At 42.7% G+C, this 18884-nt stretch overlaps 1 protein-coding gene across 3 annotated transcripts in view; it reads right to left on the bottom strand.

Moving 5' to 3' along the window:
• The window catches only part of CRHR2 (corticotropin releasing hormone receptor 2), a 135909-nt gene that overhangs the window by 11881 nt on the left and 105144 nt on the right, over positions 1-18884 (bottom strand). For all 3 annotated transcript variants that reach the window (XM_063416791.1, XM_063416800.1, XM_063416811.1), the window contains 4 exons: positions 18234-18306; positions 7030-7115; positions 5708-5843; positions 3954-3995 (listed from right to left, as the gene is read on the bottom strand). In XM_063416791.1, coding sequence (XP_063272861.1) covers positions 3954-3995; positions 5708-5843; positions 7030-7115; positions 18234-18306 — 337 coding nt within the window. The remainder of the gene's footprint in view (positions 1-3953; positions 3996-5707; positions 5844-7029; positions 7116-18233; positions 18307-18884) is intronic.

An 18884-nucleotide genomic window follows, 5' to 3' on the forward strand; every position in this document is an offset into this window, starting at 1 on the left:
CTCTGCAGGCAAACTGTTCTCTGGAAGAGCCTCTCTTGAGTATTTATAAGATGCTGATTTTGATCTTTAAACCCAGTTTTAGTTGTAGAGAGATTTTGAAGCTTCACAGACTGCAATGCTCAGATATTGTGGGAACTGAACTCAGGGGTACAGAATAAAGCTGCCAGAGCCAGCAGAATTTTCCTCTTAAATTTCAGCTCATGCAGGTTTGTCAGGACACATGGTTCCATTTCCTGTGACTCTATCAAAATGAGCCTCAAGTAATTGTTTCTGCCATTTGCTCAGATTCTAGTAACTGCTATTAATGCTTCCCCTGTACCAAATCAAGTGATTTTCACATCAGATTGAGACGTAGTCTCGACATGTACTAAGTCTCTCTGCAAAATCTCTATGTGCACTTTAAAATACAGGCAGTAAATTCATTGCACAATTTCCTTTCCTCATGAAGGGCTGGGGTTAATTGCAGCCTCTCCTTATTCTGAGAACAGTAAAATCCAGCACAACTGTGCAAAGGCTGCATCCAATTCCAGCCCTGAGAGGGAAGGAATTTTGCATGGGTCCATCAGTGGCTGCTGAAAACAACATCACCTCTGCACCTTTATTTCTTATTATTCTCCTTTTTCCTCAAAAATACATCCTGATGAGAAAACTCAGTGAAATGACACACTGAGCCTCAGGAAAAAACCCAAATCAGGGTTTTTAATGTGGTTACCTAGGGAGTAGAATATCCCTACAGCCATTCTTTCACACCTGAGGAACCCACAGTGGTGTTTGCTCTGTCTTCCACTAAATGCAGCAGCTTTTAGTCCCATAGCAAATGGAAACACATAAATTGTGAAGGGACAAGTCACTTGGACATGAAGCACTCATTGAACCTCTCATGAAGGATATTTTAGGGCTTTTTTTGAGGGCAATCCATAATTTTTGAGCTCTGCTACAGTCACTGGTAGTTTGTAAGTAGCAGTGGGATGTGTATCAAATATGGGGTGGAAGAGATGCAGCTGAGATCACAGCATTATTAAAGCTGAAATTGATGGATTTTCCAGGTTTTTTTGCTTGTGTCATCATTTGGAGCAAGCCTGGCACTGTGGGGGATGAGTAACCTCATAAAGACCATTACATGCATTTAAAGAACCCAGCTCTGCTCTAACTGGAAAACCTGAAGTATTTAAAACCTTCTGAGACAGTTATCAGCCCATCTGCCACAGAGACAGGAACATTAGGCTCACTGAAGAGATAATAACAAGGCTTCAGTGATATCAATGAAGATTTCAGGCTACTAAAAGGCTGCTCCTCACAGGTTATTTTCCCCTTTTTGGGCAAAATCTGGTACCTCATGGGGATTGAGTGGCATTGCCTTCATCACTTCTAGTAGGGATGCCTGGCTGGAAGCAGCTCAGCTTTTAAAACAGTGAACTGTAAGATGCAAATCTGTGTTCTGGACAGTGTGATTACACACTCAGAAAGCTCTGAATATTCACTGAGTCTGCTGCTTTCTTCATTGCTGTGCAAAGCTGAGGCTAGAACAGAACAGGCAATTTTATCCTTTAAAAGCTTCATGATATTCCAAATATACATTCTCACAGTACATTAAGATGAGCCCAAAGTTTTTTCAGTTTTGAAATAGAAAATATTGTAATATTTGGGGGTTTGGACTTATGCTGTACCTCAAAGAAGCAGTCAGAGAGTTGCTAGAGTTTAGTCATTAAGTGGAAGTTGCACATTAGATGCCAAAAAATGCTACAGGGCAGCCTTTCCCTCCCAAATTCAGCTTTTGTGGGTGCCCACATGCCAGCAGGGTCTCTGGGCATGCAGTGGAGAGCCAGCCCAGACTGCCAGCAAAGACTGGAGCTGCTCAGGTGAGCAGATGGAGGTGCCTATTGTATACTAAGCTGATGAAAAGCTTAAAAAGCAAAAAGGTTGTATTGACTGGCTTGAATTACTGACATGGAGCCATTTGAGAAGCTCCCTTGAATCCCACCTGGTTTTCCCACTTCCCAGATATGGGATATGGGATTTGAATCTTCTCCAGCTCCTGTATCAGCTGGTGAGAGCCACGTGGATGCCTCAGATCCACTGCAGCCTCCCCAGCAGCACCAGATATCTGAGTTTGGGAAATGAATCAACATCCCAAGCTGGGTGTCTCAATCCTGCACTGACTCTCTCAGAAATGCCCATTCCTATGGTGACAGCAGTGTGATACAGCTGGAAAATCAGCTCTGGGATCCCTCCAGATTTCCCAGATTGTTATCAAGGCCTAGAAATGCACAAGGTGAATAATCCTCCTTTGACAGGCTCGATTATGTCTGAACTCATCAAAGCTACAGGAGATGGAAGTTGGCTCATGGCTTTGGACAGGAAGCTTCAGACTGCATAGGGAAGGGGATATTTGGGTATTTCTCCCAGTAAAAAGAGCTGAAAGAACGCCAGAACAGCCAAAAGAGTGAAAAGCTGCTGTGAACAGCCAACAGCTCCAAGTCTGAGTGCCACAGAATGGAAGTGGGGTGACAGAAAGTCCTGCCTGGCTGTGAGATCACACGGCCTGGGCTCCAGCCCGACGGTCACTGGGACACCAGTGAAGAAAAAAGGAAAGCAGGCATTAAAAAAGCCTGCTGTCTACAGGAAAATTCTCCTTCTGCTTCAACAGTGCAGACCTGATAAATGTGACAAGCAGAATCACAGAATATCCCAAGTTGGAAGGGACACACAAGAATCATCCAGTCCAACTCCTGCATGGGACACCCCAACAATCCCACCCTGTGCATCCCTCAGAGCATTGTCCAAATCCTGCTGGAGCTCTGGCAGCCTTGGGTGGGGCTGTGCCCATTCCCTGGGGAGCCTGGGCAGTGCCCAGCCCACTCTGGGGGAAGAACCTTTCCCTGATATCCAACCCAAAGCTCCCTGACACAGCCTGATGTAGTTCTACATGCACCTGTAGATCTAAATGTTCTAAATGTACTTCTATAGGCACCTGTATTTTAGAGGAAGATTTAAACTCCCTCTTTTTTAAGAGGCAAATGGAATGGTGACAATTTATGGAAGGAAAGGTGGAAAGAGAACTGAGAACTTTGCTGCCAGGATAGAAAAGTGGCATGTGCCCAATGTGAGAAAACTGAGCTGCATCTTGTTAACACCACCTCAGAATTAATGAGGAAGAGGGAAAGTTACTAATGTGACATGAAACAAAAGAAATACAATAAAAATGAAATAAAAAAATTTAAATTAAATATTTAAAATAAAATACTGCTGCTTTGAAGCCATGCCCATTCTTTCTCATTGCCCACAATGAAATTAAGAAGCAGCACAAACAAGTTTATATCCATACAGCAGGAATAATGAAATATGGAGTTAATTTTTGCAGAGACTAAAATTTTAGGTGGACAAAGATGACACACTTTAATGCAGGTCAATGAGACACTGACAATGGAAGCAGAGGAAGGACTGGGGTGCAAGTCAAACACTGAGGGATATTAGTGAAGCATTTCTTGCTTGAGTAGCAGTACCTCATATTAATTCTGATTTCATCTGTTTTCAACCCTCTTTTCTGAATGCAACAGGCACTGATCACTCACAAATAGTGACCCACATGGGCAAACTCACTCAGCTCAGCTTGGCACTATAGAAATGGGACACCTGCAGCATATCCTTAACAAGAGTCCAGCTCACGAGTAATTAGCTATGCCCAGAAATCATATTTTTAATTAATGAGAAACTTCAAAGAAGTCTTACGATGAAGAACAGAAGTTTTATAATCTGATAGAACTTCTTTCCCTGATCTCACAGGTAATAGTCTGAAATTGATAAAGCTTTGAGGGCTAAGGCTGGGAAATTCAGGTGCATGTTAAGAGCCTTCTACAAGAGAATGATGGGACTGTGACCCCCAGGAAAAACACCTCAGGTCTCTGTAACCAGGCACTCAAACAAATTCCACCTCCCAAGGGTGAACAACTTACCTCACCATTCAAGAAGCAGTAAAATACTGACACAAAGAAACCCTGAAAAGAAGAGAAAGCAGTCAATTATCAGGTAAACATTTTAACACTTCCACTGACAGAGGGAGTTGTCCCTGCAGCTGGGCTAAAACATCTCTACAGCATCCAACCTCTGAGAGCCCTCAGAGGAGCTGTGCCATGGCTGGCAGCTCTGAGGGGACATCCCAGGCTCTCACAGGGGGTGTTAAATGGCTTTAGATGGTCTCAGGAGGGCAAGTGCATCATCAGATTGCTTCAATTCACCTGAGCTCAAAGGCTCTGTGGAATCTGCTGACAGCAGTGACTAAACCCCTGTAATGACTGCAAAGGTTGGAATTCCTGTGAGTGGAATTCTGCCCATTTTGTTTTCAGGGTTGTAATTATTACCATCATTAAGGAGAGCCTCCCTGTGCTTTCTTTCTCACACACATCTTCACAGAACTAATGAGCAATGCAGCATTCTTTTGAGCAGATAAAAAATACAGTCAATTTTAGGGAGTGAAAAGTGTGGAATTACTTCACAGGTAAAGGCTAAGGTTTCTTCCTCCACAGATTAAACGGGACATTTTTTATTTTGGATATTTAGCTGTGATTTCTGGTGGGATGCAATCAGTGAAAACAGTAACCCAACCCCAGATTTGGCTTGCCAGCTGTATGTTTGTATTGATATCCTGGGTATCAGAGCACTTGTCCCTGCACACAGGAGGTAAAAACATCAATGTCAAACAAATTCCCACTCTAGTTCAAGAGGCAGAGCTGTAGGACCCACCTGGGCAGAAAGGAGTGGCTGAAGATCCTTCAGGGCCTTCAGTTGCTTTTATTTTGTGTCAGGTTCAGGGAGTTGGAGCAATTGCTCCCACTGCACATCTCCATCCTGCCAGAACTCCAGTGAAACTCAGGGGAGGGAGGAGATGGGGCTGATGGCTCAGGGAATGCACCACAGCAGGCTGGGCAGCACAGCTCAAGTGTGTCTGAGCACTGCCCCTTTCCTCCCAGATAAATTCCTGAGTTCCACCAAGCATTTGCTCACTGATCCATCCCTTGAGGCATGAATGATCTTTGAAGGCAAAATATTAGGAATTTCTCTGAATGTAGCTGGTTAATGTTTCGTTGCCTTCCTGTGCCAGTGTTTGCTTTGACTTGCTTTTAAACCAACTGGTTCTAAACTTATAGTCACAATGTCTTTTTTTTCCTGAATCAGAGAAAATCATTAAAATAAATTTCTGGCATCTCTTTAAAAAAATCACCACATTACCTAAGTTTTAATATTAATTAAAAATTGGGCTGTTAGCTGCACAGAACAGCACATAAAGTTGTCTGGAGACTCTTAGAACCTGCACAGAACAGCAAGTCCAGCAGGTAGGAGCTGTTTCCTTTTGGTTTAGCAATACTGAGTCCAAGTCTCAGCCCAGTGTGTGCTCTGGGAACACAGAGGCACCTCGGGAGGGGGATCCCTCATCCTCTCTCAGGCAGGGGAATCAAACATCTTCTCTCTCTATTGATTTTATGTCAGGAGCTGAGTGCTGAGTTAGGGGAGATGAATCCCTCCAGTCCACACCAGAGAGGATTTTCCACTCCACATGACACACTTGTACATCTATTACTCAAGTGTGAACTAAGCTGAGCTATTTGCAACTAATATTTCTATCACAGACTTCATTCATTGCCTAAAATTTCACGGCTGAAAAGCACCAAGGGTCCTTTCAGCTGGTACAGCTGTGAGCCTGCTCTCTTACCTGAAAAGACTGAAGGAAGGAATTGAAATAGATGAAAACAATCTGGGAAATGTCATCCTCGCCAGGGTTGACAAAGAAAAGCATGTAGGTGATGCCAAGCAGAGGCAGGAGAACCAACGTGGCCTTGACTGCCTTCCTGTGGGCAGGGAACAGAAAACAAGTGAACACAGGGAAGAACAACGTGTTGGGAGTGGAAAGGAGGAGCATGGAAAGCGTGACAGCCTGACCAGTGCCTGTCCACTTGGGAAAGTGTCCTGGGAAAGCCTTTGAATCTTTCCCCCCACACTCTGAACTTCCAGGCAGTGAATGGGAACCTTATTTAAATCCCTCTCTTCCTCCTTTTCTCTCCTATCAGTGAGCTCAGAGCCTCGGGATCCTCTGCAGGCTTGGTGAGTGATTTCTCACACCTCAGGGAGATGTGGTCAGTGCCCAGCTCAGCTGAGACCCGCTCTGTGCCCATCCCAAATGTGGGATTTTTGTCTGCAGTGGAAACACTTTCTGCAACACCTGCCCACCCAAAACAACTGCTCAGGGCTGTCCTAGGAATCACAAATCACAAGGTGGTGAACCAGGGAGCATCAGTGATGAACAGAATTATTAGGGGCTAACCCTTATTATTCGTGTTGTAACAGTGTCTTGGGGTGTCAGCTGAGAGCAGCATCTCATTGTACTGTGCAAACATAACACTGAAATTTGGCCAAGTCTGTATAAATCTCTGAATAATGCCTTAACAGGTAGATAAAGACAGGCAGAGGAGCACAAAACCACTGCCAGTGTCAGGATAAAGTGACAGCCTGAACGAACCAGCTGCCACACGATTTAAAACCTGCTCAGCAAAGGGCTGCACTGCTCTGCTTTAGAACATCAAGGCTTGCCCCAGGCTTTGCTGGAATTCTAAAGGTTTCAGTTTAGGCTGTGGAAAAGACAATTCCCTCAGAGAGCCTGCAAGGATAAGATCATTGTCATCTGTTCAGGAACAATGGCAGCTGCTGTAGATTGATTCATTCTAATGTCTCTAATGCTCCCCTGCAAGCTGCAGAAGGGATAAAAATGTACTGAGGTTTGAATCAGGGCTTTTTCAGGCCAGTTTTAGTTTTATGGCATGAGGTTTGAGCAAGAAAAAGGGGTATTTTCCCCTTCACTTCTCAGGAAATGTGCAGAGAAGGGTCTGAACATCAGACCACTGCACACATAAATACTGTGGAGTTAATTTATGAGCTGCATCAACACTGGCACCTGGAAAAGCAAAGATGGGACAAGGACAGGACAATCAAAGCAGAGCTTTGTTAGCACCAGAGCAGCAGGAATCACTACTGACTTACCTGTACTGGATTGTTTCTGAAGTGGTTGAAGCTCTCAGCTTTGTCATTAAAATCCTAACTATGTTAAATAGAAATACAAAATTTATCTGGAAAAGAAGGGAGAGAGAGGGAAAAAAATGCAAACAATCAGTAAAATAATAGCTTACAGGATGTGATACACCCCGAAAGGCAAACTTTTAAAACTTTTACAGTTTCAATCTGACTGAAAACAGCCTTTTGGCTTTACCATTGATTGCAACAGATTCAGAAGTTTACCAGAAATATCAGATTATACAGCAAACATCCAACAGCTCTTAATGTTTCCAAAACAGCAGTGAAAATTGAGTACATCATTACTGCCCTAAGCTTCTTTTTACTCCCTTTTCTCCTTTTCTGGGTGCAAGGAGGAACTAAAGGTGGGGTTGATGAATTTGCCCCTCCCCTTTTCAATCTGCTGAGCTGGGTAATTATTGTTTGTGCTGCAGCCTCACCACTGAGAATTGATATTTGCTCTAATTACTGTTGTAGCATCTGCTAGCAACTTTCTTGCATAGTGCAAACAGGAAATTAAAAAGAAAACCAAACTGAAGACTGATTTGTAGCCTGTGATCAGTGGAAGGATTTGGCTCTGAGGAGCAGGTTTGGAGCTGCTTTCAGAGCATAAAGTAGGGCAGCTTACAAGATATGGGTCTGTCCCAAAGTTGTAAGAACTACACAACTGCTGAGGTCCCATCACAGCTTGTGAGAAAATATTTACCTCACACACAATTCCAGGGTCCTGAGGCTCCTGGCATTTTTCAGCCCATGAATGGAACAATTCTGTGACTGACATGTGAATATTTACAAACACTGCAGCAGAGCTGACACCTGAAAGGTGTTCTCAAAATATGCTCCTTTTTTCCCCCGTGCTGTGGGGTGTATTTCAATGTTTACATATCTTGGCATCCACCAGAGCATTCCCTGTGCCTCCTGGTACATGGTTCAGAACAAATGGAGCAATAAACACCTGAGCAGACACTGGGAGACTGGCAGCACTGGGAATTATGTACACACACTACGTGACATATAAAATCGCTGTTCTAGGAGTCAACACAGCATTTTTGGAAATCAATTCCTCAGCAGAGCAGGGCCCTGGGGAGTACCAGGAGTAAATAAAACAGTGCTGCTTGTGTGTTTGTTCTACTCAGAATTGGTTTTGTCATATTAAGAGCTCGAAGTCAACTGGTTCACGCTTTATTTATCAGAGACAAAACAGCTCCATATCTGTGGTTGAGCTGAATCTTAAACTGCTCACACTGGAGACTGCACTGTTCTCCAGTAACACAAAGAGAAATGTTCAGGCAGCCTCTGCTCAGAGGGAGGTGAATGGAATGGAGGTGACCTTCATCCACAGAAAGAAAATTTCCCCCTCTGAAATTCTGCTGCTGAATCTTGAGGTTCTCTGTCAGCTCAGAGCCACGTTTGGGTTATTTCTACCAAGGATGCAAAAAAGGCACCAATCCACAAATGTGCCAGTTTTGCAATTGTAATGAAAAGTGCCAGACTGAATTATAGATTTCTAGGTAAGAGCAAATTCCAAATATTGGTCAGACTGATCAATGGCAGAGCAAATTCCAAATATCAGTGGTACTGATCAATGACATTACCATGATGAACTGGGCTCAAGAGGGCATTTCAGATTTCATGAGTCCTACTTCAATGTGACAGCATCCTGCCATCTGAACTGGAAATTCAAATTGCCACAGCCTGCATCAGAAAATTAGGGATTCTGGCCTTTTCTGAAATTCAATTGCAGAGGTGTGATTCATCAGTCCAGAAGAATTGCTACCTGAAAATTCTGGGAGTTATTTCACCAGAAACACTCTCATTCTATAAAAGTCTGGTTTTTATTCTCCCAGGTCAGCTGCCCAAGCCCAGAACAGAGCAGCACCCGAGGCACCCCTGCATCCCTGAAGTCTGAGAGTGGCACTGGCACATGTGACAAAAAGCTGGTAGGAGACCTCAACTCTCTCCAGGAGCACCGGGAAGATTCATCCGTGCTGACTTTCAACAAACTGCCCAGGTGTCAGAGAAAACCCAGCCAGACATTATTACATTTTCTAGAAGAAGGTAACAGCAGCATTGGCCACTCAAACTAAATCCTCCTCCTCAGTCTGAACTTCAGAGTGACTTTCACTCTGCTTCTTCCATTATTATTGCAGTTTTCTTTTACCAGTCTCCTCTACCTGCAAACCAGAGAACTGGGTTTTTTTAAAGGCTGGTGTATGGGACAGGTGGAAGGAGAGTATCCTGAGCTTGAGAGAAGGTACTGGAAAAAATGAGTCTCATGTATATGCCTGAAGGGTGATGGCTTGGATGCAGAGGACCGTCAAGTCAGGAGAATCCTCTGGCCTTTTCAGTGCATAAAGGGAGGTTAGAAAAATAATTCACAGCTCTTTCTGGCTTCAGAATCTCCTTTAGAATGTGTGAAGCTCCTTCAAGGCTTGGTTTTCCACTTTCCCCCAAGTTTCTCTGCCCATCTGCTTCTGCAGCAGGACAGGACATGAGTGCAGCTCTACACACACAACTCTTGCTGCTGGCTTCATCCCAGAGTTTCTCCAGGAAAAGGAGTAAATGATTCTTCCCCACTCTAGATTTAGTACCTAAGAGAGAAAAGCCAAGTGACTTGGCCTTGGCTATAAATCAGTTCCATCCCAGAGTGAGGACAAGAAGAGCAAGAGCATAAGGAACTGAGTTGGGCTGGCATCATTTCTTGTTAGATTAAGAAGTTGGTTATCCCAAGATCAGGGATATTTATAGCCACTGGAAAGAAATGGAAACTTTTCAACAGTGGTTCATTTGGCATATTTTAAATGAGTGTTTTTGGACTAATAGGGCTTGGACTTGAACCAGTTGCCCACACAAATCTTTCACTGACCTTCAGGTTGCCCAGGGTATCCCATGTGAGCTTCAATGAAGTGAATGGGGCTGTGTTGACAGAGGTTCTGTAACATTAGTCTATGGAAGCTTAAAAATGCTTTGAGGCACCAATTTTGTCTCCATTAAGGTTTCTCAGAGAGGTCTTTAGGAGTTGGATAGGGTCACCCCTACAATGCAGATCTTAGCAAGCAAAAAATCCAGTCGAAAAGATGAAAATGTGGTCACAGCAAAATACTTATTTTTGGTTTTGCCTTCTAGAAGCACATTTCAGTGTGTTCACTTCTAATGATTTCTTTAAAAGAAAAACCCACTTCATTTCAGAAAGACACTTGGCTCAGTAGGGCCTTTTAGCAGCACTCAGAGAGGTCTGAAGATCAATTTTCAGTGCATAATCAGATGGGGTTTTAATTGTATTTGTCCTTGCTGGGCCTGAGACCCCAGCTCGTGGGGATGATGGGAGGAATTTGCTCAGGAGAGAGGACACAAGCTGGGAATCCAGCAGGGAACAGGCTGCTGCACACAGCCTGCAAGAGCTGAAGGCTTGGAGATGAAAATGGAGCTCTTTTCTGAGCTGGAGAGAATCCATACAGACTGAGCCTGATTTACAGGCAGAGAAGATGAAACCTCTGGTGTTTGTTCCTCAGATAAATTGCAGTGTTTCAGAGGAACAAGGATCTCACTCCACTGCAAAGTGAGTTTTCCTAGAAAAGAGCCTAAGTGCTGTACTGACCAAAGTACACAATTATTTGCCAAGGACTTTTTTGTTACTGTCAGAGCTCTGTGTCAACAGATTAATTCCTCAGAGCTGGGCAGCTCTAACAAAACCCACACATCTGTTCCAGAAATGGAGACTCGGGAAAGGTCACTTAACAGAAGTAATGAGGACTGGCAGTGCATCCTTTTTATTTCTCTTTAGGCTTATTTTCTGTTTTCATTCATTTCTGTTTATCCATGTTTTCTGCCTCCTAATGGAAAACATAACTAAGGATTTTTACCTTGACATTTACAGGTAGATGAAATGAATCCAAAGGTAAAATCGTGAAGACAGAATAAAGTGGCTTGTTTCTTCTTCTCTATTTATACCATACTAAGAATATTGTTATTGCTGGAATAAGACCCTCTCCAACTACAGATGGGAAAGAAGAAGTTTCCATTTCTTGCCAGAAGTTTAGTCTTTCTATTTCTAAGTTGGGATGAAAATTCAGACCCCCAAAATGGAGTTACAAGTTAGTGATCCAGAAAGTATTTGAGCCATCTGTTTTAGCACTGTTCTATTATAACCTGAACACACGAGCCCAGAAACTCTTCCAAACCAAAAGAAACTTTTCAGTAAATGATCTTGGTGGTAAAATTTATCTCTCATAAAAACCGAACTCCACTTGAGAGGAAATTTATCTCCCTTATCGAGATGAAATAGCCAAAGTGCACAGAAGAGGCAGTCCAGCTTTCCCCAAGCCCAGGAGTTTCTAAGGGAGGTCATTAAGCTCTGCTCTTTCTTTTGAGAATTTAATGAACAACTGGCTTTTATTTTGCTCATTTTCTGCTGGGCTTTGTATTTAATGCTTCACAGAAAGCCTGTGCTCCTGTGCTTCCTAGAATGTTTGTTTCTCTTCTCTCCCAGGAACTGCAAAAATTATTCTATTTGGACTTATTATGTTTTTATGCAGTGTTGTAAAATCACCTCAGGGTTAAGTAACCCAAATTGGGATCAGAGCAGTCCTTTGAGTGGGAGCTTTGGATGCTGCCATCCTGACCTCAGATGAGCACTCTGCCAGTTGATTAATGCTTTGTTTTAATTGTTCTACCATGCTGGCCTGACCCTCAGACAGAGCTTTTTATCACAGAAGTTTCCTTTTCAAAGGTCACAGGCACCACAATGAGTCCTTTAGGCAAAGGGCTGGAAAACACTTTATGTACAATCAGAAATAACAAGATGAGATCAAGAAGAAGGAACATTTCACAAACAGAAGTAGAAATTTCAAAAAATTTGTAGAGTGGATGTGGTATTGGACACCTTGCCAGGCACTTATTGACTCCACAACTACAAAGTATAAACAGCAGAAAGTCAGTAATAGCCATGGTGGCAAAATTTGAGATAAATTCTGGGTGGATTGTAATCAAAGCAGCACATTATCTTTGTGCTCTGTGCAGCTAGCACAACCTGCATGCAAAACAGCAGAAATGATGATAAAAGTCTTGCAAGAAGAACTCGGGAATGTCAGCAGGTCATGAACTGCAGCAGTGGAGGAACTGCTCATCTTTAGAGAAAAGAAATTATAAAAAATCAATAGGAAAACTAATTTGATCAGTGTTTGAGAAAAAACATAAGCCATTCAGATAGGAAGGAGAAAGGGATGATAAAAGAATATATCAATAATAATAGTAAAATCTCCGTCTCTGAACAGAACAATGGAGAAGTGGAAACAGAAGTGTGAAGACAGTCAGTAGAAACTAAGAATATATTCAGAGAAGCAATTTTATCAGCAAGGAGGATGCTTACATAGGACTAGGGAATGCTTAAAATCCAAGGAATCCAACAAAAATACCCCATAAATAAAATGCATACAGCTACATAGACAGGTGAGATTCTTCTGTACATAAAATAGTGACTGAGCAAACTTTGGTTTCTTTAGAAGATCAGAAGAACGTCAGCAATGTGGATGGACTGTGGTGTTTGAAATGGAGCATGACACACCAAAAGAAGTGAAGACAGTGAGAGGAAAAGGGGGAAGGTCTTCAAATTGAAATGGAGCTGGTTTAGATTGGATATCAGGAGGAAATTGTTCCCTGTGAGGGTGGGCAGGCCCTGGCACAGGGTGCCCAGAGAAGCTGTGGCTGCCCCTGGATCGCTGGAAATGTCCAAGGCCAGGTGAAAAGATAACTCTCACTTACGAAAACTTCCTTTTCGTCAACAAATCAGCCGATTTTGTGATAAGCTAAAGCACCCCCACTCTCTGATGTGACCAACTTTGAAAATACCCTGTCTTTCCACAGCCTTGATTATGAAAAACTGAACTAACTCAGGTATTTATTGAGAATTTTTTCCTGTCATGGCCTTCCAGAGCATCAGCCAGATACTGATATTTCCCATAACCTGAAGCTGGTCTGGCCAAATTCTTTGTAAAGAAGAGAAAGAAGGTGTGAAGGGAAGAATGATGTGGTTTGGGAAGTCCTCTGAGAGAGTCAATGCGAGGACAAGGGAGATCCAGTGGACAATCCTCTGAAAGGAATTCAAATTCCAAACTCCAAAGGTTCCCATAAAAATTTGGCTGTTTCAGGATTGAAGGGAAGAGCACTATGCATAAGAACAAAAGGAGAAAAGGGCAGAAATACATATATATGTGTGTAAGTATATATATATATGTGTGTGTGTGTGTGTGTGTGTATATACAGATATATTATTCTGATTTCTCAATGGAAAGAGGCTACCAGCACATCTGTGCTGTTTCACACTAATCTCAGTGACCTGTAAAAGGGATTGAAGAACAGGCTGACAGATTTTCAGTGGTATCAAACTGCTCAGAACAGCAAAAATCAAGACTGATTGCAAAGAGCTGTCCAGGGAGTGAGTGATCGGGCAATAACCTGGCACAGGAAATCACCTGATGTGAAGGCAACACCAGGGGGGAGACAAACAATCTCAGCTTTACATGGAGAGTTATGAGCTCTGGGAGTTTTCATTCACGACAGAAATGCTGGAATTACACTCACTGGCTCCCTGAAAACCTCATCTCAGTTCCCAGCAGAAGAAAGGAAACAAAAATTAGGCCTGGAATTAATGAGAAAGAAAATAAACCAGGCAAGGGGATGCTGATGTAAAAATCCATTTGTGTGGTCACACCTTGATTACTGGGGCCAGTTTTGATTTTGCCACCACAAAAATGCTGCACCTTTAATGAGCAGCACATCATAAAGATCTCCTGGCTATCTGTGGTTTTCTCTCCTGAGCAAAGTTCCACACTGAAATAAAGCTCCTTAACTCCTCTATTTGTCATGCAGGAATCTCAAAGCAAGGGAGGATAATTTTTAAATTGACAGTTTTAAAATAGATAATCGCTGAAGTGGCTTTATAGCTGGGGAAGCTGAGGTTTGAGCAGCAATCTAACTTATTCAAAATGAAATAAATGATGAAGGCAGAAGTGAATTCCAGGTCCTCCCCCACCTCATACATCCCCTCACTCCAGCAGCTAACTGGTTGTAGTGAATTATTTTCAACCAGATACAAAAAACCTCAGAGGTTGCAAAATTGTTCAGTTCTCAAGCACAAGAGGAAAAAAAAATCTATGAAAGCTGAATGAAAGGTTTTGGGGAAAAAATGATGTGCCTGTTTGAAAAATTACAAATTTGAAAAATTACAAATTTGAAAAATTACAAGTTTATGCAAGTCTTAGCTCTGAGAAATATTGCAGAGCAGCTCATAGCTGGGGTCAACTCACAGCAGAAATTACTGAGGGAAAAAGCAGCTCAGGTGACTGCCTCTGGTGCCTCTGCTCTGAGTTTTGTCCTCTGACCCTGCCCTGTTTTCATGGTTCACCAATTCTTTGGCAGTTTTACATCTAAAATTGAACACAAGAAATGTATTTTCCTTCATAAAATCAGGAGGAAATTCACTTCCCTGGCATTTTTTCCCAATCCTTTGCCCCTTCTTTAGCTTCAGAGAGGGGTGTGTGATTAAAACTCGGTTATGTGACTCTGAGAAAACAGATCAGAATTAAAAAGCCCTTATGTGCTCATTTGAAGAGAAAAAACCTAATAGAGTGTGTTTTCTCAAAAATTAAATTTAAAAGCATCCAATGTGGTCAATTATTAGTTCTCTTGTGGGATATGTATAAGTCAAAATCCATTCAGGAATGAAAAAAAAAAAAGATTAAAATTTCTCCTTCAGATGTTTTGTCAATAAAAATACAAGTTTCTTGCCCAATATACAGAATCAGCACTTATATTCAGTTCCCCTTTTTTTTCTGAAACTGTCTCTGAAACTGTTTCCCTGTTTTCAGCCCAAGTCAACCTCCAAGCTCCTTCTACAGACAAGTAGAAAATCAATCTATCAATCAATCAACTCCACTGCCTCATTCTAAGTTTTTGTACCCAAGATACAACACAATAATATGATCTAGAGATGGACTTGAGGGCTGCTGCCATGATCAAAGGCCTTTTTCAGGCCAATCTTTATTTCCCAGTGAGGCTTTGAGCTCCTGCATGATGTGTTCCTCATGTTACACCATCCTGTGCTGCAACAGCTCAATGCCCAGAGGTAAGAAAATGAGAAATCAAAACTAGTGGAAATAACTTTTGATAGAAAAAATCCTTAAAAATTATATTTAAACAGAACTGCATCTTTAGAAGCAAGTTTTATCCCTCTCAGAATATTCTCTAGCACTCTAACCATATTGCCAGTGGTTGGTGCAGTGATGCCTCTGGAATACACAAAGATGTGTCCAAGGGGTAACCCAAGCTCACCTGAGCTCTTGGCTCTTCTCTCAGGTGGGTGAAGCCAATTTTAACTTCCCCAGGTGGAGTTCCTAGGCACACAGGAACTATAATTTCATGGAGTAGTTAGAATTTCAGCTTTCAGTGTTAGTTCTCTTTTGGAAATAGCACTAATTGTAACATAATAACACTTCTTGTAACATTCCTGTCTCTTTATTTTTCCAGCAGAGGCCTGGGATGGTTGTCTCTCAGAATTATCATAGAACGGTTTGGTATGGAAGGGACATTTAAGCCCATCCTGTTCCAGCCCCCTGCCATGGGCAGGGACACCTTCCACCATCCCAGGCTGCTCCAAGCCCTGTCCAGCCTTGCCTTGGGCACTTCCAGGGATCCAGGGGCAGCCACAGCTTCTCTGGGCACCCTGTGCCAGGTTCCACCCTCACAGGGTAGAATTTCTTCCTAATATCCCATCTAAATCTACTCTCCATCATCTCCAAGCCCTTCCCCCTTGTCCCATCAGGACTGTGCCCTGTCCTGTACGTTCCTTCACCAAACACCGTTGCAGCTCCATTTCAATTCCTCATTAGTTGAAATCCAATCTCTCAGCTGAGACTGGGAGAGGTCACAGAGTTGTCCTATTTTTGAAATCCCTGTGTTTTCCACTTGTGGTGACCAGTGTTCACTGGAGGGAAGAGGAGGGCAGCACTTCATCCCATCTGTGCTAGGGCAGAGACATAATCACACCTGAGGGTGGTGATGCCTGGCTGTGCTGCCTTGAGCACATGGCAGATGTCAAATTTCAATGCTCTTAATCCAGCACTTTTCACAGCACCCTTGAAAGGGTCAGTGACTCCAATAACAGCAAGTGATGCTTCAGTTGCCATCTACAGTTTGAATTTATTCACATAAGGATCAAAAAATTGAGCACGTCAAGCGGCTTTAAGACACCGTGGGGTTGTGGGCTTTAATTAGAAACACTCCAAAAGTGAACTGACAGTTCAAATAAAAATTAAAAAAAAAAAAAAAGCAGGGGAGCAGATTTTAGGAATCAAGAGCTTTCAGATTTGCTGTACAGATTTTGTTTGCAGAGGGATGCTTTCCTCCCTCAGCAGTGCTTTATGTGGGGAATAACCCTAAAGTGAGGGGAGGAAGGGTTTGCCCTTATGTTACTTCTGTAAATTGTATCAGCTCCTTTCCACTCCACAGTGCAATTACTGCTGTTACCTCATTAGTGTGATTATTAGTGCTGTTATCAGCCCTCATTAGTGCTGTTATCTCATTAGTGTTTTAATTAAAGCTCAAGTGCAGGCAGGCCAAGGTAGGAAGATTCAATTCAGTGTCAGGTCTGGGCTCTTCAGACACTGGCCCAGGATAGAGGGGCCTCAAGGCTGTTCCAAATTAGAGGCAGATATAATGACCTGTACACAAAGTGGCAGCCCCAGCTATATCTCCATCTTCTGGGTCTCTCTGGGGTCTCTAAATATTTACAGTGCTGTTCTGGGGAGAAAAAAAGCCATTTTCATGACTCTGTGGTATCTGTCAGAGATGCTACCCAGTGATTTTATAAATCCTGTGGACTAAAGGGGTTCTAGAAAATTCAGAGTCACAGATTTCCAGCCAATGATGTCAAACCCAAGTGCTCCAAATATCACAAATGTCCCATCTTGTGTTGTCTAAATAGGATTTATTTGTGAGAGAATCTCTGTATCAGTGAGGTCAATTTAGTGTGAGGCTCTTTCTGGTTTTGTGAACCAGAACACAAATTATATTTTGTATATCACACCCATTGCTATTTCTCTCCTCAGAACATAAAAAAAAGCATTTTTATGTAAAAAATATACTCCTATTTATGTGTTTTTTTCCTCTTTTCAGGTGACCTTTTTGCTGTATCTTAACAATTAACACAGAAGTGAACTCTCCTGCTTTCATGACACACACTCAGATCAGCTGCTGGGCAACACAGAAACTTTTTTCACCCTGAATCCCATCAACAGGGCAAGGTGAGAACTTGAGGCAACTCTGACAAGGTGAGAACACGAGGCCTCTTAGCCTGGAGAAAGCTGCCAGTGGTGCCTGTTCAGGAGCATTTGCACCTTCCCCGTGGGGGCTGGAGTGACATAAGGGACAGCAAACCTTGGTTCCCTAAGGGAGGGGAACCCACTGAGCTCTGGGAATTCGCTGTTGGTTCATCTGCCTGGAAGAGCAGATTCATTTTTTTCAGCTTTGTCTTTACTAATAGCTAACTAATACTTTCCATCCACACTCAGTATTGGTTTTTTTTTCAGCTGAAAGCTCAAAATGGGTTATGAATGAGCTTCCTTCTCCCTCTGCCTACTCCTGGTTGGCACAAGAGACAGAGTGTTGGGTAAACAGATAAACAGCCTGGTAAGCGTGGGCAGCACTGGGGAGGAAACCTCACAACAGGAAATCCAGAAACAAACACACAGCAGTGATGGTGATGGAGAAAATGGAGATGACAGTGCAAGATGCAAGTCCTGACCACAATTATCACATTTTTCTCATTAATGTGTGTGACAGAAGTGCTGTAGTTTTTATGGAGCCCCAAGTGGATGAGCAGATATTGAAATGCAACCCCTGGCTTGGAACATTTTTCTTTCCCACCTCTCAAAACCTTGTACAAAGGCAAACAGCACTGCAGAGGGAGGAGGAAAGAATGGCCCAAACCCACAGAAACATCCCAAACCAAATCACTTCAGTTCTTGCAGTGTTATACGCTGTGGTCACTTCAGAGAACACCTGAAGATGTTTGGCCTTGTTTGTGATTTATTTTTCATAAAAGCAGATGTGGAACATGACAGATCAAATTTCCTCTCACTGAGAGATGGCACTGTCCTCCCACCCACACAAACACTTACCAGGAGAACAAGAATCACTGGCCCTTGGTAGATGTAGTCAATGTATTTCCCTGGCTCTTTTCCAAACCAGCACCTGTAAAAAACAAAACAAATGACAAAACAATTTGTAAAGGTGAATTCACTTCTTTTAGACTGTAATATGAAGGACAGTATGGAGAGCTGTTGCTTTACTCACTGCATTGTTTAATCATATATAAATAATCAGCAAGTAACTGAATTTTCTGCAGCACATCACCTGTTATTGGACACAGATCTGAGCCCCACTTTCCCCATCAGAAAATTCATGTTCCCTCTATGGTTTTGGCTATTGCCTATGTAAATATTTACAAGAAGTATGAGAATCTGCTGTAAGAAGGATGCAGATGTCTGAGAAAGGGATTAAAGAAATATTCTGTGTAAGAGAAAAAACCCCCTGTTATCCATTGCAGTACCCAGAGACACATTCCACAAAGTAAAGGCTGTTAATTAAAGCAAATGTCTCAAGTTGCATGGAAATGCTGTCTAAGTAAAACACTGAATGGATAAGGAGCCATCCCATTGGCTTTGAACAAATCTGGGGACAACTGGGGACTCTGAAGGGCTCAAAAACCACGTGGATGTGGGACCTGGGGAACAACTGGGGACTCTGAAGGGCTCAAAAACCACGTGGAT

The sequence above is a fragment of the Prinia subflava genome, chromosome 1 (genome assembly GCF_021018805.1).
Source record: "Prinia subflava isolate CZ2003 ecotype Zambia chromosome 1, Cam_Psub_1.2, whole genome shotgun sequence".
Taxonomy (NCBI): Eukaryota; Metazoa; Chordata; class Aves; order Passeriformes; family Cisticolidae; genus Prinia; species Prinia subflava.